The sequence below is a fragment of the Indicator indicator genome, chromosome Z (assembly GCF_027791375.1).
Source record: "Indicator indicator isolate 239-I01 chromosome Z, UM_Iind_1.1, whole genome shotgun sequence".
NCBI lineage: Eukaryota > Metazoa > Chordata > Aves > Piciformes > Indicatoridae > Indicator > Indicator indicator.
This window is the reverse complement of record NC_072053.1, coordinates 34,224,992-34,248,939: the sequence shown is the minus strand read 5'-3', so window position 1 is coordinate 34,248,939 and position 23,948 is coordinate 34,224,992. Positions and strand designations below refer to the sequence as shown.

Genomic DNA, 23,948 nt, shown 5'->3' with positions numbered 1-23,948 from the left:
AATGCAGGCTCTGTGAACTACAAAACAACCAATATCATACTCCTCTGAAACAAAGGATTTGGGATTCTGAGGACTTGGTTGAATTTGTCCCCTCCCCACTACCAAATTGAGGCAGTGACCTTAGTACCCAGAAGGGCAGCAATAGAGTGAGTATAGCATCAGGAAAAGGTGCTATTAGAAACAAAGTAGAAACATTAGAAACCTTGTATATGTTAATTCTGACAGACTATAATTTAGCCTGTTTTAGTATTATTGCAATTGCACTGGAATATCCAGTGGGAATGTAAGCAATCTACTCTTGGATTCAACAAGCCTGTAGGAATATCAAAACCCGTTTCCATGGATTTCCATAAATTGAGTGAACAAACAGAAAAGCCACATTGAGCTGTGAAGAAATTGCTCACAGTGGATAAAAAACACTATTAAATTTTAATGTCTTGTTCTCAGCTCTCTCAGATTCAAACTGTAGATGCAGAGAAATGGAGCTTATCTAAGAGCTAGAAAACAGTGGCTTACAGGTAACTGAGGCAGCTCCACATGCAGTTATCTGCATAACCACGGTATCATTAGCCAACATCCAGATCTCAGGGGACATGTGATGCATGATTCACTAGGGAAACATGCAGGTCTGCTTAAGGTCTGTTTGGGTTTCCATTCAGTTGTTCATTGCCTAGTAAAGATTTTCCTCTCACTGTTTCCCAGTCCACAAATATGAGGAAGAAGTTTGCTCAGGTAACTTTTGTGATGGTTTATCATTAAGCAACGGTTACCTGAAATGCTCTTCAGACAAATAAAGTTATACTTTTAGCTAGCAAAACAAAACAAAACAAAAAAAGCGTTAATCTACGTAATTCTAGTTTCCTCAGAGCACAGAATACTTGGGCACAAAACAGCATCCACTTCAAAATGCACAGAGGACGTTTACAATGTTTTTGTCCAGCAAAACCAGTAACCATAACACAGGTGAGGAAAAGGACTGAAAGCAAAAAGCAGTCACCAAACCAATCATTAAGACCATACTAAACATATCTTGCTTAAAAATAAAACACAGTGTCATAATCCAGCAGTCCCTGTGTAGTGACAGAAAACAGGCCCTTACAATTACCTATCCATTTCTTTCTTGTGTCCATACTGGAAAACCGCTGCCCATTTGGAGGCTAGGAACTCAGAATTGCCTTTATCTAGCACAGAGTGATTAATCTATAGCTGTTTTGTTTTTTTTGGACATCAAGTCCAACCTTTCAATGCCTATCAGTTTTTAGAATTGTGCCCATCTTACTGTTGAGTCTTCTACTATCTGAAGCTAGAAAAGTAATAAAATAAAGTTGACTTTTTAACATGATCCTGCATACTATTTCTTATCTGTGCCTTAGCCAATGCAGTCTGTAGGATGTAGCCTTAATAAACGTCACTGTGATCCAGTAATTAACGTAAGAGCCTTGTGTTTACAGCGATAGTGAGGGATCGAGACAGATAACACCGCACCTTTTCTTAAAAACAAGACTGGGTTAAAACTAGGCAAAATCGAGACTCAGGTGATGAGTTCACCATTAGGTTTGCGACTGAAACTTTCTCATCGATAATAGCCCATTCAACAGTTGTTTTGCTACAATAAGTAAGGCTTCATGCCTCGGCATGGGATCCAGTGAGGCTGCTCTGGACACTGTCGGGGCAGCGTGACTCCCTTTGGCTCTCAAAATCACTACCGAAACTGAACAAAAATCTCACTTTAATTGTCCTCTCGGGAAGGAAAGGCCTGCCACTGAAGGCTGTGAGCGAGGGGAAGAAGCGAGCAGCCATGGCAGAACTCGTGCCAGGGCCGCCCTCCGGCAAACCGCGCCAGCCCTACCCAGGGCGACACCACCGCCCCCGATTCGGCCGCGCAGCAGGCACGGCCAAAGGTACGCGAAGCCTCACCGGCAGCTGCTCGGCCCGGCGCGGCCCAGCAGAGCCTCCACCCACAGCAGCAAGGCCCGCTCTCCACTCTACTCGCCCCTCAGGACCGCCTTTGGAGTCTCCGAGCGGCTGCGAACACTTACCGCCTCACGACACCGGTCTTGATCTTGATCTGCCTCAAGCGCGCGTCAGCCATGACAGGGATGATGGGTGCGCCGCTGGCCTGACCCCAGCAGCGCAGGTGCGTAGGGTTCGGAGGGGATGGCGCAACACCGTGACTGCGCAGCCCAGTCCCGCGCATGCGCAGAGCCGTCAGCCTGGGCGACACCACCGGGAGGTGGGGGGTGGCACGTCGCACTACTCCGCTACGTAATTTCTGCCCTACCTCATTTCCGACCCCTGGAGAAATGCGGTCTGATGCTGGGTCGGATCGGGCTTATGAGGGCCTGCGGCGCCTCTCGAACCGCCGACTGTCGTTCTCCGTCTGTTCAAGCAGCACACAGGTTAAGCACGTGAGCAGTAGGCGCTATCCCAAGCTAGTGCCACTGGTATAGTAACGGTTCCAAGGGGGTGGCGTGACGGCAGTAGCCCCTACTTCCTCTTACAATGTATTTATCGTAACTACGCCATTTTATAAGGCAAGTAGCCATCCTGTGGCACTAAGTGCGTCTCGTATTCATTCAGTTTCCCTCATCAGATCTTGAAGGTACTGTGCCCTAAGTTGGAGCACTTGACACGTCCTAGCAACCTCCAGGTTCCTAGGCTGATTCACGTCATTACTAATCTGGAAGGTCCAAGGCACCTGGCCAGCCAGGTGTTACCACAGAACGGGGAAGCATAAGGACACCCAGAACACCATGTGTAGAACCAAGCAATTGCAAGTCCCAGCAGGCGTCTTGGACAACAAACACTGCTGAACAGTGAGACAAGGACCCCTCAGTGATCAAGTATGTGTCCACCACCATCTGCTTCTCCTGGCCACCGAGGCAGCAAATTGTATTGTTGTATTTGATTTTTGAGTCTGGATTATGATTGTTACATTAACACAGCAGATGATGTATTAAAAAAACAACACAGCCTACAGTGGATATGGGTGATTGGAAGTTGTGAGTGAAACTGTTAGAAAATTATGTTATACTACATATAAATAATGCTACACTGATTCTGCATGTAGACATCCTGTGACACTCTACGAATAAATTCTGTGCTGCGCTATTCATAAAATCATGTCAAGAAAAAAAAGCTTTAATGTAACTACAACTTAATGCCATCATCTTTCTGCCAAGAAGTTTTAAAAGGACTAAATGTCCTCTTCCCTTAGTCTCTACAAGTCATGTGACTTGTAGAAATAAATAGAGGCAACGTGAGCACTGGCAGCTCAGTGCTTGCATTCTAACCAACTGGCCGTTCAAGGGGTGTTTTCCTTCATGATTATACCTCTTTCAGGCTAACGATTTAAGGGTTCAAATCGAAAAAAAACACAACCAACCCTTTGGTTCTGTGTTTCAAACAACTTCCCCTGAACTAGCATTTAAACCACTAAGAACAAAAAAGAAGGTACCTTCAATGTATGAATGAGAAAGACAAATATGATTTTAGTGGAGTACAGTTACAGAAGATCTACAATGCCTTTTTTTTTTTTCTGCATCCTTTTGTCTCGTGTTAGTTGCTTGTCCTGACCCTCGACACTGCCCATGACCAGTATATCGTGAGGAAAGCTGGCTGCAAGGGAGGATGTCATGTTGCTTTTGGTCATGTACCAGTTACGAGTCATTAGTCAGCAGCTGTGAAGGGTGTGGCTGGCACCATTGGGCCCTTTTCTGGCATGGCATGGAGAGAGCCAATATCACTCAAGTGCAGAGGGTTGTGTTCAGAGGAAGATGAACATGACTTCTTACCAATCCTAGGAAGCCTCCCTGGGCATCTGTGAGCTCTGTACACCAGAGTTGAAGACATTCCATTATGAATCCTACTGTACCTTTTGAGTAGGACAGAAACAGTTGATTTTTCAATGATTTTTGACAGCATTCTGCTTGTGTTGCATCTGGTTGAAAGCTTTTCATAAAATCTATTAGCCCAAAGTCATTATGTGCACACTGTTGAACACAGGATGGTGCCTGAAGGAATTGATTTAGGGACCAGAACCCCAGACACTGTCTTACTGATAGAAGGAGATGCTTTAACCCTGATGGGTGGCAAACCCTGGGAACAGAGTGCAGCTAGAAGGAAAACACAGACAGGTCAGCTCCCTGGAGGCCACTGTGACCTAAGGGAGTTATGCAGGGACCTGATAACAAGAACAAAGCAAAACTTAGGACAGAATTATGGAATCCCTTTATCTCTTGCTTGAGGTTTGCTTAAGCCTTCTGAAAAATATATGCGTTCATGTGATACTTTCTGTAGCCAATCATGAATTTACAACTGTAGTATGGACATATTAATGACCAATTACAAGCTGCCTTCTGATGTTATGTTAACCTATATAAAGAAAAAGCTTTGTACAATAAATCGACACTTGGCTTGCATTAGGCCTCGTCTCGTCTCTCACATCACAGCAGGTGCCTAAACATAATTTGCTGATGCTCTTGCTATGCTAGTATACAGAACAAGTCATTCTCTGTCTGGGACCCTTACATGCATCTTTACATATTCTCTCCTACTGGGTTTTTCTGTATCTCAGCTGCAGCCGTGAATGTGACTTCTTGTCCTATGACCAGTGTCATCTCATCAGAGAATCACAGAATGCACGGGGTTGGAAGGGACCTGCAGAGGTCATCTAGTCCAACCCCCATGCTTACTGCAGGCCAGCCTGTTCAAGCCTGATGTTGAATGTCTCCAGGTACAGGGCGTCCATCACCTCTCAAGGCAGCCTGTTACAGTGTTCCACCACCTATGTAGTGAAGAACTTCTTCCTAATATCCAATTTAAATCTACCCTTGCCTAGTTTAAAGTCATTGCCCCTTGCCCTAGTGCCTTTGTAAATAGTCCTTCCCCAACTTTCTTGTAGGTCCCCTTCAGGTACTGGAAGGCTTCTGTTAGGTCTCCAGAGAGCCTTCTCTTCTTCAGGATGAACAACCCCAACTCTCTCAGCCTGTGTTTGTAGGAGGAATGCTCAGCTGCACAGGTGATGTTTTCATCAGTCCCTCAGGTGGTAGGGAATAATACTGAAAGAGGGAGGAAAACACACCTGATTAACATGTGGCTAAGAGGCTGGTCAAGTAGAGCCTGTTGATGAAGCCTTCTTACTCAGCTCAAGGAGACATCATGATCACAGGCTCTCATCCTGCTGGGGGATTTTAACCAATCCCACCTCTGTTGGAAAAGTAGCATGGCTGGCTGTAAGCAGTCCAGGAGGCTCCTGGAGTGCCTAGATGACAACTTCTCAGGACAAGAAACTCACAGCCCTGCCTGAGGGGATGTAATATTGGACCTCTTGGTCACAAATGCAAGTTAAGTCATCAGGGATGTCAAAATTGAAGGCAGCTGGGCTGTGGCAATTATGCACTAGTGCAGTTCACTGTCCTAAGGGGTATGAGGCCAATGAGAAGCATAGTCAGGACTCTAAATTTTAGGAAAGCAAAATTCCAGCTCTTCAAGGAGTTAGTAAATAGAATCCTGGCCCTCAGAGACAAGGGAGTGGGAACAGAGCTGGCAGATCTTTAAAGATACTTTCCATAGAGCTCAAGAGATTTCAATCCCCACATGCAAGAAATCACGCAAAGAAGGCAAGAGACCTCCATGGTGGAGTCAAGACCTGCTGGTCAGACTAAAAGGCAAGATGGGACTACACAGGCAGTGGAATAGTGGACAAGCATCCTAGGAAGAGTACAGGGATGTTGCCTGGTTGTACAGGGACGAGGTCAGGGAGGCCAAGGCACAGCTGGAACTGAACTTGGCAAGGGATGTAAAGAAAAACAAGAAAGGCTTCTACAGGCAGGTAAACCAGAAGAGGAAGGTTAAAGAAAGCGTAACCCCCATGATGAGCAACAATGGGGAACCTGTGAAAACAGATGTGGAGAAGGCTGAGAGTCTACAACTACTTTTTTCTTCAGTCCTCACTGGCAACCTCTCTCTTCATGGTTCTCATGTTGATGGCCCACAAGACAGAGACCAGGGAAGACAAGGTTCATGACCATCTGAGGAACCTGAAGATATATAGAAGTCTATGGGACCTGATGAACGCATCCCAGAACCCTGAGGGAATTAGTGCATGCAGTTGCCAAGCCATTCTCCACGATATTTGAAAAGTCCTGTCAGTCAGGTGAGGTCCCTGGGGACTGGAAGAAAGAAAACATTACACCAAGTTCTAAGAAGGGTAGAATGGAGGACCCTAGGAACTACTGACTTCTTTGCCTGGGAAGGTTATGGAACAAATCATCCCAGATGTCATATTAAGGCACATGGAAGACAGGGATGTGATTCAGCACAGCCAGCATGGCTATACTAGAGGCAAATCCTGCCTGACCAACCTAGTGGCTTTCTATGATAATGAGACTATCAGTGGACAAGGAACAATCTATGGATGTGGTCTGTCTGGACTTCTGCAAGGCCTTTGTCACGGTCCCCCACAACATCCTACTCACCAATCTGGAGAGATACAGATTTGATGGGTCGACTGTTCAGTGGATAAGGAATTGTCTGGATGGTTGCATCCAGAGGGTAGTGCTCAATGTCTTGAAGTCCAGATGGAGAGCAGTGACAAGTGGTGTCCCTCAGGGGTCTGTACTGGGACCTGTACTGTTTAATATTTTATCGGTGATATAAACATCAGGATCAACTGCATCATCAGCGAGTTTGCAGGTGATACCAAGCTGAGTGGTGCTGTTGATATGCTAGAGGGACAGGATGACATCCAGAGGTTCTGGACAAGATGGAGAGGTGGGCCCAGACAAACCTCGTGAAGTTCGAGAAGAGCAAGATGTCCCTGCTTACTGCAGAGGGGATTGGACTAGATGACCTTTAGAGGTCGCTTCCAACCCAAACCATTTTGTGATTCTATGATGCAGCCCAGGATGTGATTGGCCTTCTCTGCCAGTGCACATTGTTGGCTCGCATCTAGCTTTTTGTCCACTATCACATCCTCTTGCAGACTATACTGGTAATGAGCAAGGCCCTCCCGCCAAGGGTGCAGGTTCACCTGGGCCTACTTCTCCAACTCTTCAGATCCTTCTGGATGTTATCCTGTCCCTCCAGCATGTTGACTGCTGCTTAGCTTGGTGTCATCTGAAAGCTTGCTGAGGGTGCACTCCATTCCACTATCTGTAGCGTTGCTGAAGATGCTAAACAGTGCTGGTCCCATACAGACTCCTGAGAGACACCACTTGTCACCTCTCTCCATCTGGATATTGACCCATTGACCACTACCCTCTGGATGTGACCATCTGGGCAATTCCTTATCTGCTGAACAGTCCACTCATTGAATCCATATCTCTCCAACTCAGAGAGAAGGATGCTCTGGGGGATTGTGTCAAAGACCTTGCTGAAGTCCTAATAGATGACATCCATTGCCCTCTCCTTGTCTACCAATGTAGTTGCTCCATTGTAGAAAGCTACTAATTTGGTCATGTACCACTTGCCCTTAGTAAAGCCATGCTGGCTGTCTTAAATCACCCCCTTGTCATCCCTGTACCTTAGCATAGTTTCTAGGAAGATCTGTTCTGTTATCTTTCCAGGCACAGAAGTGAGGTTGACAGGTTGGTACTTCCTCCTTTCTACACTTTCTAAAATCGCTACAAATTTTACCTTCTTCCAGTCCCCAGGGAGTTCACCTAACTAAGACTTTTCAAACATCATGGCAAGGGGCTTGGAAGCCACATCAGCCAGTTCCCTCAGGATTCTAGGATGCATGTGATCAGGTACCATAGATGTGTATGTTCAGGTTCCTCAGGTGGTCACAAACCTTGTCTTCACTTAGAATGGGAGGACCTTGGTGCCCCTGGTCTCTATCTGTCAACCTTCACCTTGGAAGATATGAGGGGAGAAGTTGTCAGTGAAGACTGAGGCAAAAAGTTGTTGAGAACCTCAGCCTTCTCCTTGTCTGTTGTTACTATCTCACTATTCTTGCTCATCAAGGTGGGTATGTTTTTTATAACTCTCCTTTTCTGGTTGACATATCTGTGGAAGCCGATCTTGTTACTCACAGAATCCCGTGCCAAGTTCAGCTCCAGCTGTGTCTGGCCTTCCTGACCTCATCCTCTGGTTTGACCAGCAAGTCTTTACTCAGCTGTGCTGGTCTCTCCTCCTTGCCTGATTTCTTACACCTGGGGACCAAAAGCTCTTGTGCTCTGTGGAGAGCATCCTTAATGATTAGCCTGCTCTGTTCTGCTCCCTTGTACCTGAGGACCTGTTTCCCAGGTGGTCCTGTTGACTAATTCCTTGAAGAGCTTGAAGTTTGCTTCCCTAAAATTCTTCAGGGTCCTAACTATACTCCTTGTCTGACTTGTATCCCTCAGGACTGTGAACTCTACCAGTGTGTGACCACTGCACCCCAGGCTACCTTCAATCTTGACATCCCCGATGAGCTCACCTACATTGGTGGCCATCAGATCCAGTATTGCATCACCCCAGATTTGCTGTTTATTTCCTCTCTTGAGAAGTCTTTCATCAAAGCACTCCAGGAGTCTCCTGGATTGCCTACAGCTTGCCATGTTACTTTTCCAGCAGATGTGGTTAAAATCCCCCAGCATCTGCAAGAGCCTGAGAGCATGAGGCCTTCTGTAGCTGGAGTAAGAAGGCTTCATCAGCAGGCTCCCCTTGATCAGGTGGCCTGTAGTAGACACCAACTACAATGTTCCCATTGTTGCCTTGGTCTCTAATTCCTACTCATAAGCTTTTGACTTGCTCATGGCTATTCTTTAGGGATATTTCTTAACATAGAGGGCAACACCTTCTCCATTCCTTCTTTTCCTGTCCCTGCTGAACAGCTTGTAGCCATCAACAGCCACACTCCATTCATCACAGAATCACAGAAATGTTCCCGTTGGAAAAGACCCATTGGATCACCAAGTCCAACTTACAACCCTACTCTGCAAGGTTCACCCCTAAACCACAGCACCAAGCACCTCATCCAAATGACCTTTAAACACATCTAGGGTTGATGACTCAGCAACCTCCCTGGGCAGCACACTCCAATGCCTGACCACTCTTTCTGTGAAAAATGTTTTCCTAATGTCCAGTCTAAACCTACCCAGTCACAGCTTGAGGGCGTTCCCTCTTGTTCTGTTACTAATTACCTGTGAAAAGAGACCAGCACCAACCTCTCCTTATAAGATTTGTGCCACCAAGTTTCAGTAATGGCTGTTGTATTGCAGCTTTTCAGCAGCACAGTAGCTTCCGTCTCCTCCTGTTTGTTGCCCATGCTGCATACATTCATGTACAGGCACTTCAGCTGCACTGTTGTCTCTGTAACTTTCTTAGACAAACACCTCTTACCTCCCTTAAGGTGTTTCAGTGATACTTCCCTGCTGGCTCCTACTATTTCAGGTGCCACTGGCTCATCTCTGTAAGACTTTGACTGTGCTGTGGCATCGCTGACATACCTCAGGAGAACAGATTGAAGGCCCCCTGCTAGCATCCCATTCCTCTAACTCTGGTGTGTCATTCCAAGGTATTGTTGTCCTCCTCCCACTTCACATCTAGTTTAAAGTCTTGTCAATCAGCCCTGAAATCTCCTGACCAAAGGCCTTCTTCTCTCTTTGAGAAAGGTGTCTTGGTGGTAACACCAGCTGCAGAGCCATGTATTAACAGATTGGATCTGTCTGTTTCTTCCAATGTCACTGCCCACAATTGGAAAGAGAGAGGAAAAAATAACCTGTGTTCCAGGTTATTATAACCAGCTTCATCACCTCGGCTTTTGTTTAGGTCTGCATAAGGAATATTTTTGAGGCAGTTTGTTACATGTTATGCATGAATTTATTTGAGCAGATGTAATTATGACTGCCAATATACTATGTCTTCTGTCTAAAAAATGCAGGTAAGTCTCATATGTTTTTCTGGATAAGAAAAGTAACCACAGGAACACCTAAGAACAGCCAGCTAGGAATTAGGAGTTTTCCCTTCAAAAAGATGGCAAGACCTTCAGACCAGCTGAAGCGCATCTACACTGATGCGTGCAGCACGGAAAACAGACAGCCTAATGGAAGCCATTGTGTGTCAGGAAAGCTATGACACAGTGATCATCACAGAAATGTGGTGGGATGTCTCACAGGACTGGACTGCTGCAGTCAATGGCTACAAAATCTACAGAAAATGTACAGAAATAGGTAATCAAGGAGAGCCAGTGGGGCAGGCCTGTATGTCAGGGTTGATTGTCTCGAGCTTAATGATGTTGATGACAGGGCTGAGTGTTTATGCGTAAGAATCAGGGAAAGGCCAATGAGGCAGATGTCCTGTTGGGAATCTGTTATAGACCACCCATACAGGATAAAGAGACAGAATACTCTTTAGACATCTGGGAGAAGTCTGTGATCACTGGTCATTGTTCTTGTGATGTACTTCAACTGCTTTGATGTCTACTGGAAATATAACACAGCAGCGAGGCAGCAGTCCCAAAGGTTTCTAGAATGTGTGCAGAAGAACTTCCTGACACAGCTGGTGAGGAAGGCAACAAGGGAAAGTGCCCTTCTGGACCTGATGTTTGGGAACAAAGGACTTCTGAGTGATGTAAAGATTGGAGGCCATCTTGGGCACAGAAATCATTAAATGATAGAGTTCTCAGTTGTTGTAGAAGTAAAGCAGAACTGCCACCTTGGACTTACAGTGGGCAGACTTTGGCCTACTTTGGAGACTGGTTAAGGGAGTCCCTTAAGAGGCAGAGTTCTGAGGGGCCAAGGAGTCCAGGAAGGCTGGATACTCTTCCAAGTGGGAAGTCTTAAACATGCGGGAACAGGCCTTCCCCATCTGCTAAAAGATGAGTTGGTGGGGAAGGAGGCCAACCTGGCTGAATAGAGACATTATGGTGCAGCTCAGGGTTAAAAGGAGAGCCTGTGGTCATTGGAAGAAGGGGCCAGGCTGCTCAGGAGAACTGCAAAGATGTCATGAGGCTACACAGGGAGAAAATTAGAAGCATAAAAGCCCAACTGAAAATTAGTTTGGCTTCAGCTGTTAAAAGAGAACATAAAGAGAACAGAAAATCCTTCTAAAGATATATTAGCAACAAAAAGAGGACTAAGGAGAATCTCTGTCCTTTGTTGGATGCAAGAGGAAACATAATAGTCAAAGTGAGGAAAAGGCTGAATTATTCAATACCTTCTTTACCTCAATCTTCAGTAGTAGGGCCACTTGTTTGCTGCATACCCAGATACCTGAGCTGGAAGATAGAGATGGGGAACAGAATGAAGCTCCCACCATCCAAGAGGATATGGCTAGTGACCTGCTACACCACTTAGAGATACACAAGTCTGTGGGGCTGGGTGGCATACACCCGAGGGTACTGAGGGATTTGGTAGAAGTGCTCACCAAGCCACTTTCCATCATTGCCTCCTGGCTAACTAGGGAGGTCCCTACTGACTGGAGGCTGACGAATGTGATGCCCATCTGTGAGAAAAGCTGAAAGAAGAAACCAGGAAACTATAGACCTGTCAGTCTGACCTTGGTGCCAGGGAGGATCACAGAGCAGATCTTCTTATGCAGCATGTGCAGTGTGACTTGGTGATCAGGCCCAATCAGCATGCATACATGAAGGGCAAATCCTGCTTGTACAACAAGGTGACCTGCTTAGTGGATAAAGGAAAGGCTGTGGGTATTGCTTACCTGGACTTTAGTAAAGTATTTGACACTGTCTCCTGCAGCAGCATCCTGGAAGAGATGGCTGCACGTGGCTTAGATGGATGCATGCATAAAAAACTGTTTGAATGTCTAAAGAGTGGTGGTGAATGGAGTTAAATCCAGATTGTGGCCAGTCACAAGTGGTGTTCCTCAGGCCTCAGTTTTGGGGCCATTCTTGTTTAATATCTTTATCAACGATCAGGATGAGGGGCTGAAGTGAATCCTCATTAAGTCTGCAGATGACACCAAACAGGGAGAGTGTGTCCAGAACTAGAGAGATCTCCGTAAAGGTAGAGCATATCGCTGGGCTGAGGTCAGTTGGAAGAGGTTGAACAAGGCTAAGTCTCAGGTCCTGAACTTGGGTCATAACAACTCCATGCAATGTTACAGGCTTGGGTCCGAGTGGCTGGAAAGCTGCTTGTCAGAAATAGACCTGGGGTTGCTGGTTGACAGATAGCTGAACCTGGGTCAGCACTGTGTTCAGGTGGCCAAGAAGGCCAACAGCATCCTGGCCTGTATCAGGAACAGTGTGGTCAGCAGGAGTAGGGAAGTGATTGTGCCCCTGTACTCAGCACTGGTGAAGTGGCATCTTGAAAACTGTGTTCAGTTTTGAGCCTCTTACTCCAAGAAGGACGCTGAGTTACTGGAATGTGTCCAGAGAAGGGCAATGAAACTGGTGAGGGTTCTGGAGAACAGGTTTTATGAAGAATGGCAGAGGGAATTTGGATTATTTAGTCTGGAGAAGAGGAGGCTGAGTGGAGACCTTCTTGGTCTCTACAACTATGTGAAAAGAGCTCATAGTAAGGTGGTCTCTTCTCCCAAGTAACTAGCAAGAGCATAAGAAGAAATGTTTAGATTGGATGTTAGGGAGCGTTTCTCTATAGAAAGAGTGGTCACGCTGGAATAGGTGTTGGAGTTGCCATCCCTGGAAGTGTTCAAAAAACATGTAGACAGGGCACTTTGGGACATGGTTTAATGGCCGTGTTGGTGTTGGATTGATGGATAGACGCAATGATCTTAGAGGTCTTTCCAACTGAAACAATTCTATGATTCTAAGAGCACCTATAGCTATTACTGCTTATTCCCATTTCACTCAAGAATGAAGGACTGGAAGCAGCTAATTAGCCTGATGAACTTTGATCTCTGTACCACGTGTAAACAACTATGTAATCGATATTTAATCTGAAATGTTCACAGTACACTCAGTTCACATACAAGGGAGCATACCAGGCTCCGAAGCGCTTCCTACAACTTAGAGCATTCTCTATGAAAGACCAGCACATATACATCACAAGAAAAGAATAGACAGACTCTAAAGCATTGCAGTATGCGAACAGTTCTCTTTGATATTAAGAATTCCTACTTAATATGTCTTTCAATTAAAGACTACCCTTAAAAACCACACAATTTCTCAGTTGTGCGAATAACAAGTCTTACTAATCCAGCATTCTCATCACATCCTTTCCTCCCTTTTGAAACTCACTTCCTTGGCTTTAGTAAGGGAGTTTCTGAAATGACCAGCTGTTGCAGTGGAGGTGGTTTGTGTTATACCACTAGTTCACTTGGGCTGTAGAGCTAACTATTTGTCAGCTGATATACTCCAAGTTAGAGGTATTTTGGCACTTCCACCTATGCTGCTGAGGTCAGAGTGTACCTTGCAGAAGGAGGTGCAATCACCTCTAAAGTCCACTAAATCTCAGTGTTACTTTCCATCTTTCATACATTTCCAATTAGTTTAGACAACTTTAAAAAACTATGGCTATAAATGGGCCAAACGTATATTTGCTTCATCTGAGAAGAGAGACCATTACTTTGCTAAGTAAATGTCTAGTGAGCTTTTATACTATTTTGTTTGTCGAGTTTGAATTTAATTTAAGTTTTATTTATGATAAAATGAGGTGTGAAAATTGTTTAGTCTTCAGTTTTTTAAATTTTTTTTTAAACCAAGTTTTGTTCATCCTCTCTAAAGGGCACTTTTAAATAAATAAGGTTAGATTTTGTAGATTTTGGATAAAATTTAGTAGTGTCTCAAATTAAAAAAAAAACAAATATTCAGTAGATAAAATTAACCTCTGTATAGCTGGCCAGCATAAAGCTAGGCAGATGTAAGTGTAACAGAAGGAATTATGCTGTTTGTGAGCGTACAACATAGTATCAGTATTCCTTGTAGTGTAGACCTCTTGACCCACTTTATCAGCTGTTCATCACCAGTCAAAATCATCTTCTACAAATAGCCCCCTAAAATGCCTAGAAAGTTTTTCAACACCAGAGATACAGGTAAGTACCACAGTGCAGGGGATGGGACAAGAATAAAGTGGAATGCTGCTGTAGAGTTTGCAAGATACCTACTGAACAGAGTGAATCAAGTGGCAGATGTGTTTTCTTACAGGAGGGACTTGATTATGTTGGGAATTTAGGTAAAGAAGGAGGAAGACACCAGGCAGAAGCTGAAAAGAGTTGGAGGCAAAGTCCTTTTCTGTTTCTGTATTTGTACCTTCTCTACTGGCACACATTCTGATTTCCTTTATGCTTCTGTGAAAAGTAGTCCATTGGGACATGGTGGTATAAAATCAGAAGGAAACTTACTCCTATTAAGCAAAGTTACAGTCAGAGTACAATTTACCCTAGGTAGAGAAGGCAGCAATGACTATTCCTCACTACTGGGGAGTACAGGTGACAAAACAGCCCTCTCACACAGTTTTGAGGATTAAACTGTGCCTATAATAAATGCTAGACTACAATTCAAACATTTTTACCTAACTTGAGGCATTTTTAAAAGCAGTTTTTCCTAGCTCAGACCAACCATTATGTAAAGAGCTGAAAGTAGTAAGAGAAAAAGGGATTTATGTGCATGCATCAAAAGGAGAATATATCCCTTTGTGAATGATTTCCATGGGTGCTGTTAACTGCAAATGAAGAGGTATGTGGTATAACAATTCATTGTTCTGACACACATTACAATCATGATGTGCAGTTTTTAATGCATTGTGTTACATTAAGCTTAGCCAATGGTCTAACACCATGTAACATAAATTTCTGTGAAGGGAGTAACATAACATGATACTGTCTTTTAAAAGACACACACGATTTTTTCAGATCACCTACTTTTTATCCATGAATGCCCAATCCAAAAATCAAGGTGGCAGACAAAAGTGGAGTGAATGAGTATCCACAGACCAGAGTATTTATCTTGTGTAGTTTTCCTCATTGCTACCTGTAGTCAATGACTCCAGTCAATTTTTATGTTGCAATGCATGAGCAAAGTTGATGGACATATTTTTTTGTCACCCCCAGTTAGATTTTATTCAGGGTCGATCAAGGGAGACCTGACAACTGTTAAGACTGTAAAACACATTGAGAATCCTCACAAGTATTTATTTCTCAATAAAGAGAGAGGCTTTGATTATGAAGCTGTCACTAACCTTATTTTGTCTGCTTTATTTTTTTCATATCTTGGAGGCAGATTTTCTGTTTTCATTGGTGGTTCATTTTAAAATAAAAATATCAATCCAAGTGATTCCCACTGGAATATAATAAAATTAATTATTGATTTGACAATAAGTACATATAATACATTATCCAATGAAAGATCAAATTAAAATCTGAGGTGTAAAGAACTCATGCAATCAATTTCTTTGGGAAAAAAAAGAGGTAGATTTTAATTAATATTTGCTTATAGATTTGCTTATTTATCTCCCCCTGAAGGATTAGAAAGATCGAGGATTTTTAATGGATTTTAAAAGGATTTTTATATAAACATCTGGAAACTGGTTGTCAATGCCTACTTGATTCCTAAGTTATTAACTTTATTTTTAATTAATCCTTCCTGTGGTATATTACAAAGCAGAACTGTGAAACTCATGGACATCAGCTGACGTCTGTATGAGTTTGACTTATCACAGGCTTCAGTGCAAAGTCTAAATACCAGCAAAGGGGATTCCTTTTTCTGGCTGCATCCAAAACCTGCAGGTCTTACCAGAGTCTCAACACTCAGGGTGACTGGAGAGATAGGGATTAATGAGTGGACTCTTCAGTGGATAAGGAATTGGTTGGATAATCACATACAAAGAATAGCAGTCAACAGCTTGATGTCCAGATGGAGACAAGTGACAGGCGGTGTCCCTCAACGGTCTGTATCAGGACTGCTGCTGTTCAGTGTCTTCATCAATTATATAGACAGTGATATTGAGTGCACCCTCAGCAAATGTGCAGATGATACCAAGCTAAGTGGTGTGGTTGATAAGCCTGAAGGATAGGATGCCATCCAGAGGGACCTGGACAGGCAGGAGAGGTGGGTTGAGGAGAATCTCACCAAGTGCAATAAGGCAAAGTTCAAGGTCCTGCACCTAGGTCAGGACAACCTGGCCTATTAATAATAATATTAATACAGGCTGGGGCATGATAAAAGTGAGAGCAGCCCTGAAGAAAAGGACTTAGGGATATGCTGGACATGAGCCAACAATGTGTACTTGCAGCCCAGAAGGCCAATCGTGTCCTGTACTGCATCAAAAGGAAGTGTGGCCAGCAGGTCAAGAAAGGCAATTCAGCCTCTCTGTTTTTTTCTGGTGAGATCTCACTTGGAGTACTGTGTCCAGCTATGGGACCCTCAACAAAGGAGAGGCATGTCCTTGGCTGAAATGGATCCAGAGAAGAGTCACAAAGATGATGAGAGGGCTGGAGCACCTCTCCTATGAAAACAGGAGATTGGGGTTGTTTGTCCCAGAGAGGAGAAGACTCCAGGGACAACTTATAGCTACATTTCAATACCTGAAGGGGACCTACAGGAAGGCTGGGGAAGGACTATTCAGAAGGGCGTGTAGCCTGAGAGTGAAGGGCAATAGTTTGAAAACGGAACGTGGCATATATAGGTTAGACATAAGGAGGAAGTTCTTTACAATGAGAGTGGTAAAATACTGGAACAGATTGCCCAGGGATGTGGTTGATGCCCTGTCCCTGAAGACATTCAAGGTCAGACTTGATGTGGCCCTGGGCACCCTGATCGTATTGGAGCTGTCCCTGTTGACTGCAGGGGGATTGGACATGACCTTTGAGAATCCTTTCCAACCAATCTGCAATCTGTGAATCTGTGACAATATTCTCCAATGAAGAATACAATGAAGAACTTCTCCAGTGCTCAGCAAACAGGAACATATTGGTAGCACACAAAGGTGGAGGACTGCAACGTAGCTGTCCCCAAATAGACATATCATGCTAATATCACTCACGGTGCTGCTGTGATATTCTGAAACCTTCGCATGTGTCAATAAAAAAAGAACATCTGCACAAGCAGCAGCATTTAGAAAGCATAAGGGAAATAAAAAGGCATGCTTTTAATAGGACAGTAGTCTTCATTGACAGAGATAAACGTGAGAGCATGGATTTCCAGCATGGATTTAGGAGGGGCAGGTCCCATCTGACCAACCTAATCTCCTTCTATGACCAGGTGACCCGCATGGTGGATGTGGGGCAGGCTGTGGATGTAGTCTACCTGGACTTCAGCAAGGCCTTTGACACCATCCCCCATGGCAAACTCCTGGCCAAGCTGTCAGCCTGTGGCTTGGACAGGAGCACTCTGTGCTGGGTTAAGGACTGGCTGGATGGCCATGCTCAGAGAGTGGTGGCGAATGGTGCCACTGCCAGCTGGCAGCCAGTCACTAGTGGTGTCCCCCAGGGATCAGTGTTGGGCCTGATCCTATTCAATATCTTTGTTGATGATCTGGATGAGGGGATTGAGTCCATCATCAGTAAGTTTGCAGATGACACCAAGTTGGGAGAAGGTGTTGATTGGTTAGAGGGTAGGAGGGATCTGCAGAGGGACCTTGACAGGCTGGACAGATGGGCAGTGTCCAATGGCATGAGATTCAACATGTCTAAGTGCCAGGTTCTACACATTGGCCACAACAACCTCATGCAGCACTACAGGCTGAGGACAGAGTGGCTGGAGAACATCCAGGCAGAGAGAGACCTGGGGGTACTGATTGACAGTAGGCTGAACATGAGCCAGCAGTGTGCTCAGGTGGCCAAGAAGGCCAATGGCATCCTGGCCTGCATCAGAAGTAGTGTGGCCAGCAGGAGCAGGGAAGTCATTCTGCCTCTGTACTCAGCACTGGTTAGGCCACACCTTGAGTACTGTGTCCAGTTCTGGGCTCCTTAGTTCAAGAAAGATGTTGAGTTGCTCAAAGGTGTCCAGCAAAGGGCAACAAAGCTGGTGAGGGGTCTGGAGCACAAGCCCTGTGAGGAGCAGCTGAGGGAGCTGGGGTTGTTTAGCCTGGAGAAGAGGAGGCTCAGGGGAGACCTTATTGCCACCTTCAGCTGCCTGAAGGGAGTCTATAGCCAGGTGGGGGTTGGTCTCTTCTCCCAGGCAACCAACAACAGAACGAGAGGACACAGTCTCAAGCTGCACCAGGGGAGGTTTAGGCTGGGTGTTAGGAAGAAATTCTTCACAGAAAGAGGAATTGGCCATTGGAATGGGCTGCCCAGGGAGGTGGTGGAGTCACTGTCCTTGGAAGTGTTTAAAATAAGACTGGATGAGACACTTTGTGCCATGGTATAGTTGATTAGATGATGTTGGGTGATAGGTTGGACTTGATGATCTTGAATGTCTCTTCCAACCTGGTTAATTCTGTGATTCTGTGATAGAGCTTGACACTGTAAAGCAACTGGGAAGAAATCACACTACATACTGTGCAGTTTAGCACATTTTAAATAGTTTGGAAATCAGTGTGTTCTAATTGGGTAATTAGCATAGTGTTGGAGTTCCTGGTGACTTCTGGCAGGAATCTGTTTCCTAGGCCCATGCTACTTGATACATTTATTGGTCAGCTGAGAGGAAGTATAAAATAATTGCTTGTAAAGTGTGCTGCTGGCACAAATGTTGTTGGCATTGCAAGTAATAAGAACAGATTAATTTTGTAAAGCAGTTTGAATTGCTGAGTGAAATAAATGAAATCAAAATATATAATTTCAATAGTGGAAATGTCAGGGTCATACATGTAGGAGCAAAGAATACACAGGGTGAAAAATTGACTTGAAAACCAGTATGCCTGGAAAAAGACTGTTGGGTTGTGATGGCTAGCCAACTGAACATGAGCCCAGCTGTACTGTCATGGCTGACAGAGAGCAGGTATAATTCATTAATGTAATGACATGCCTGTATTATGTAGGAGTTTAAATACCTAGAAATGACAAAAGAGTGAGGCTCTGGCTGGAGTCACATACTGAGTCTTCAAATCCAAAAATATGTTACTTTTTTCTGCCTTTACTGTAATACTGATGATGTTTTTTGTACTTTTTTCAAATGCTGTACTGTGCATAAAAGCCACTGTTCTCTTGATTTTTGTTTTATGTGAACTAGAATGTACTGCAAGCATTTCTTTCCTCTAATTATCACTGCTCAAGCAAAATTCAGAAATGGACTGAAGGCTGAAAATGCACAGTCATTTTGTATTCTAGTCTCTATGAATAAAAAAACATGGAGAAGATTGCATGGGCAAATAGATGATACTTTGGTGGTAGAGACAGGTGACCACAGAGAGTTCCAAAATGCCTCCTACAGATTAGAATGCTTAATTTCTGTTGACTCCAGAGGTATTGAGGCACCAGTCCCTACAGGCACTTTTGATAATCTCACCAGCCACGTCCATGTTAGACATCTAAGTATCAGCTACTGGAGACAGGAAATAATCTCAGTTCAATACCACCTTGTTAATTTAGGAATATATCCTGTTCTAAATGTTCCTTTTTATAAGGGAGAAAAGAAAAGCAATTACGTATATTTAAGGCAGCTAAATACAATGAATTAAACCAATTTAATGCATTTAAATTGATTTTTAGTTTCCTTCCCAATGCATTTTGGTACAATTCTCAAATAAAATCATCATTTAGAAACATATTTCACTGTTTTCTGAGATAATATTAATGTAAAACACAAACACTTGAAGAAATTGCAATATTGCTTGTACTCTTAGTGTGTGTATATTTATATGACAAAGTACACAAGATATTGAACCGTACCAAATATATATTGAAAACATGGTTGCATATTAACTTGTGTTAGTTATTATGCCAGTCAAAAAAAGAATGAAGTTCATTGCCAAATATAAATGCAATGCAAAAATAAAATCAGCTGTTTAAATCATGGCTTCCTTCTCATTTGTTTTAATTCTGATTAAAATTGGAAGCTTAATAATCAGGTAATTACTAACAAGGATCTGTAAGACACAGCCCTGTGAAACAGTCACAATCTCAGGTCTGTTCTTTCCACAAACAAGAATTATTATACTTCGTTTATTGACCAAGGTTTATGAAGATTTCTGTGCCTTAATCAATGCAAATGTAACCCAAGGTAAGTGACATATTCTTTAAGTTTATAATTACCCTTCAGAAATAAAATTTGCCAATAATATTCAGATGCCATAACATTCAGATATTTTTCATTTTTCTGTAACATTTTCCAGGTAATATCTGGGGCATTTAAATGCTTGAGATTAATTCCTTGATTTTCAGAACCTTCATCAAAGTCCTACTCTTTTTTTTTTTTTTTTTTTTTTAATCTGGCAAATAAAATAAAGGACTGTGCTGTTAGAAGAGGGAAGAACATAGCCCAAATATCATACTGTCGACCTGAATGGACATTTACATCATGTAGCTTGTGTGTGTTCACTCTGTGTTCTGCAAATACTTTGCTTGAAATGTGCAGTGAATAAAGTCAATCAGATCATAATGCAGCATAATTGATGAAAAATAGCATCCTCGTCTTTCCACTGACACTTAGACCAAAATGTTTTATCTTTCTGTTTCCTGAATCTTGCTGCATCTTGCTGAGAAAGCTTGGAAGGGTGGGGGCAGGCAGAGTACTAAATTATCTTGTAGAGTGCATGAATAATGAGACTTGTATGCATAACTTTGTTGCACCACTTGTAAAATTGCCTCCTACTGCATTTCTTTGAAGCTGAAAGAATAACTTTTATATATCTAAGGGTTATCAAAGGCCTAAAGTAAACATTTAATGGTATGGAAACAATAATGTGACATCATCTCAGTAAATACAGCTTTGTGCTGTGCAGCTTGTTTTATAATAATGGAGTTACTTAGTCATCTATTGGTCTTGTGAACAGCTGGAAAGAAAGGGGAAAAAAAGCCTGAACAATCAAAGAGGTGCACTGCAGGAGCTGCCTTGTCTGAGAGTTAAGGAATATGGTCTCTTTTACTATAGAAACATATAGCTGATTATGACAAGATTCACTTGGCTTGACCTCCTCCACACAAGCTTTTAGTTTTATGTATAAAGTCTGAGTGTTTATTTACTCTGATGCATTTCATTAGAACCAGTGGCTGACTCCGGTGCTTGCTAATTTGCTTTATTTAATTACGAAGTCCTTGATCAGCCCCCTTTGCCCTCCAGCAATTCCTGTTCTTTCTGCACAGTGGAGTCTGTGGGCCATATTAAGGCCATTTTGAGGGACCTTAAAGCTATCCTCACTGGCGAGGATGTCCATGGCCTGTAAAGAGCTGCCAAATCCTTGACACTTTCCGTTAATTCTCATTTTAATTTTGGTATTTCATCACCCTGAAAGTGGAGGCAGGAGACCCCAGGGAGGCCTAGCCAAATTCCCAGGAATTTGAAATGTCTGAACAATGAAATGGAGGACTGACTGTCCTGTAACAAACACAGGGAAGAGCAAAGCTTAATTGACAAGTCCTCTTCACTGCCCAGCAGCATCCATCACAATGAAAACAAGGTCCTCTTCTTCTAGGAAGAGCTGTTCATATGTTGACAACCTTTCCCAAGGTTTCTTGTAAGCAGGTTTTTGTATACCTGGCCTGCCACTGTGCTTGGGTAAGGGTTAGTCCACATCACTGTAGATGACATGAGATGAACTGGTGTATGGATTGTCTGGTTCACAGTTTGTGAACAAGTGTAATGTCTACTGCACACATATGACTCATGGGAGGTTGTGACCCAGACTTGGATTGTCTTGAGGCCCTGCCTATGTAGAGATGACCCATGGGGAAATGTATAGGTAGCTCAGCTTTGAGTTATCTTTTAGCCAGAGCAAACAGGCCAGTGCTGCATCATTCAGAGAATCAAAACCTGATCTGAGCTTTGAAATTCCCAGATGGGAATTTTTGGTGTCAGTTTCAGCCAAAACCCCTTTGTGTCCAGTGGAAGAAAAGCACACAAGTGAACCCTACAGGTATATCGAGAAAGATAAGGGAAACCTCAATTACATTGCCAGATATAAATATCTGAGACACTGTAATCCACTCAGGCATAGTTTTGTCCACAGTCATGGGACAAAAGCCCTAAGATTCGGGTGGGAGTCATCTCTCTACTGCTACGTCCTGTGTGTGAGGAGACCTTTCCCCCTTGGTCAGGAAGTCTTTCAGCCAAGAACTCTTTCCTGGGACTGAGAACCCTTACCTGGAGGTGTAAGTAAATATTTGGCATGCTGTAAGTTTGCAACTTCATGGGATTACCTAAAACAAGCATACATTTAGTGTTGTTACAGTTGTTATATTATATTCTTGCTTTTAAGATGTAATAGTACATTCTTGAATTTTATTTGTGAAAGAGTGTAATAGTGGCATATTAAATCTTTGAGTGAAGTTCAAATTAATGAAAGTTCAAATTAATAATTTTCTTGAGCATTGCAGCTAAACCAGTAACCAAAGCTCAAGTATAAATTGTTTTCTTGAATGTTGCAGTCTAGTTCCTCTTCGTCATAGCTGGCTCAGAGAAACAAATAAGACTTGTACCTCCTGGGGGCTTCCCTGTAAGCTCTTGAAAGTCTCTGCTTCAGGAACTAGTGTTATTGTCAATATGCCAGTGCTGTATTACAGAACCATTTAGGTAGGAAAAGAACTTTAAGATCATCACGTCCAACTGTATATACCAAATGTATGCACCAAAGGAAGATCTTGCCTCCCTTGGCTCCCAGGCACTCTCTGTAGGATGTGGCACAAATGGAACATAATGGTTTCTCACTCATTTTAGGATAAGAGAGCCACAACTCACATTTTCTCTCCCTTGTCTTGCTGGAGAGCTTATATGTTAAGAGCACTTGTATAAAGTTGCTGAAGTACAAAGTATGCATTATTTATTATTTTCATGCTTGCAACAGTTTGACAGAAGACATGAGGAGAAGGCATTTGAGGGGGATATAGGAAAGACAAGAGGTGCATTTAAAGATCATGAGAAACGCTTTGTGAGCTGGCTCCTGCCTGTATACTTCCTTGATTAAATGAAATGCATGTGTACATCTATTCCATACCAGAAATAAATGATGGTGATACATAAATGTTTACAAGTACAACTTGGACATAGATTAGCTACTTGGAGTTGGAAATGTAAGTAATGATAAAAATTACGTGCTTCACTATCACTTGCTTTGCACTTTCCACTTGTGTTTCATGGAAAATGGCTATTGAAATGTTTTGAAAATAATTTGACAACATTTGGTTCGGAATTTTTTACCCATACACCTGCCCAGCATAAGATGATAACAAGTGGAAGTTCAGCCAAAAGGGCAATCAGATTGGTGTCTTATCTGGCTCATAAAATCTTCCTACCACAGGAGAAATGTCTTAAGACTTTTTATGATTAGAAACTGATATTGTGCCCCTTTGGAAAGAATTTCTATGTGCTGCAGATCACTAAGATAATTTCTTTTTACAGCATCTGATTCTCCATCTATTCCATTCCCAAGCAGCTAGCTGTCTTTGGGTGAATGCTCCTTGCAAAAAGAGAGGAAAAACAATTCCCTTTGGTAAAGCTGGAGAGGTGGAGAGGTAACAGTGGTCAGGCTTCTGGAGACAGATCCTTCTTTGGAGTAAATAGCTGTAGCTCTCCTGCAGTTATGACAATTTAGACCAGCAAAGAGCTCTCCTTTGAGCTGTATACTTGTTCTTTTGGGAATTAGACCAGACCATTTCAACACATATATTGGAGGAGATGTACAATCTTTGCTTCTATTTATAAAGTGTAAAAAGAGGCAATTTCTTCAAATTGTTGGAGTTTATCTTGAAGTTTATATGATATTCTTTCATAAATTGTTGCTGTAGCAAGAGATTGAAGCCATTTATCAGCCGGTATTGGAGATGTTACAGTGATGCATTATGATACATTTAGCTACCAATATTTAGCTATCAATATGATACATTTATCATCAATATCTAGCCAATATTACCAATGATTTAGCAGAAGAGGTTAGATGAAAATACTCTGATGTATCATTAGGGAGACAGAGTGTCTTGAATGAAAAGCTCAAGTATCATTTATACTCCTT

The 23,948-nt window shown here is 43.1% G+C and overlaps 1 protein-coding gene across 1 annotated transcript in view; it reads right to left on the bottom strand.

Annotated features, from left to right (window-relative positions):
- The window catches only part of TBCA (tubulin folding cofactor A), a 31,488-nt gene extending 27,922 nt beyond the window's left edge, over positions 1–3,566 (bottom strand). Inside the window, exon 1 of the mRNA XM_054397904.1 lies at positions 2,040–3,566. Within this exon, the coding sequence (XP_054253879.1) occupies positions 2,040–2,197 (158 nt within the window). The 5' untranslated portion in view covers positions 2,198–3,566. The remainder of the gene's footprint in view (positions 1–2,039) is intronic.
- Positions 3,567–23,948: the final 20,382 nt, after the last annotated feature.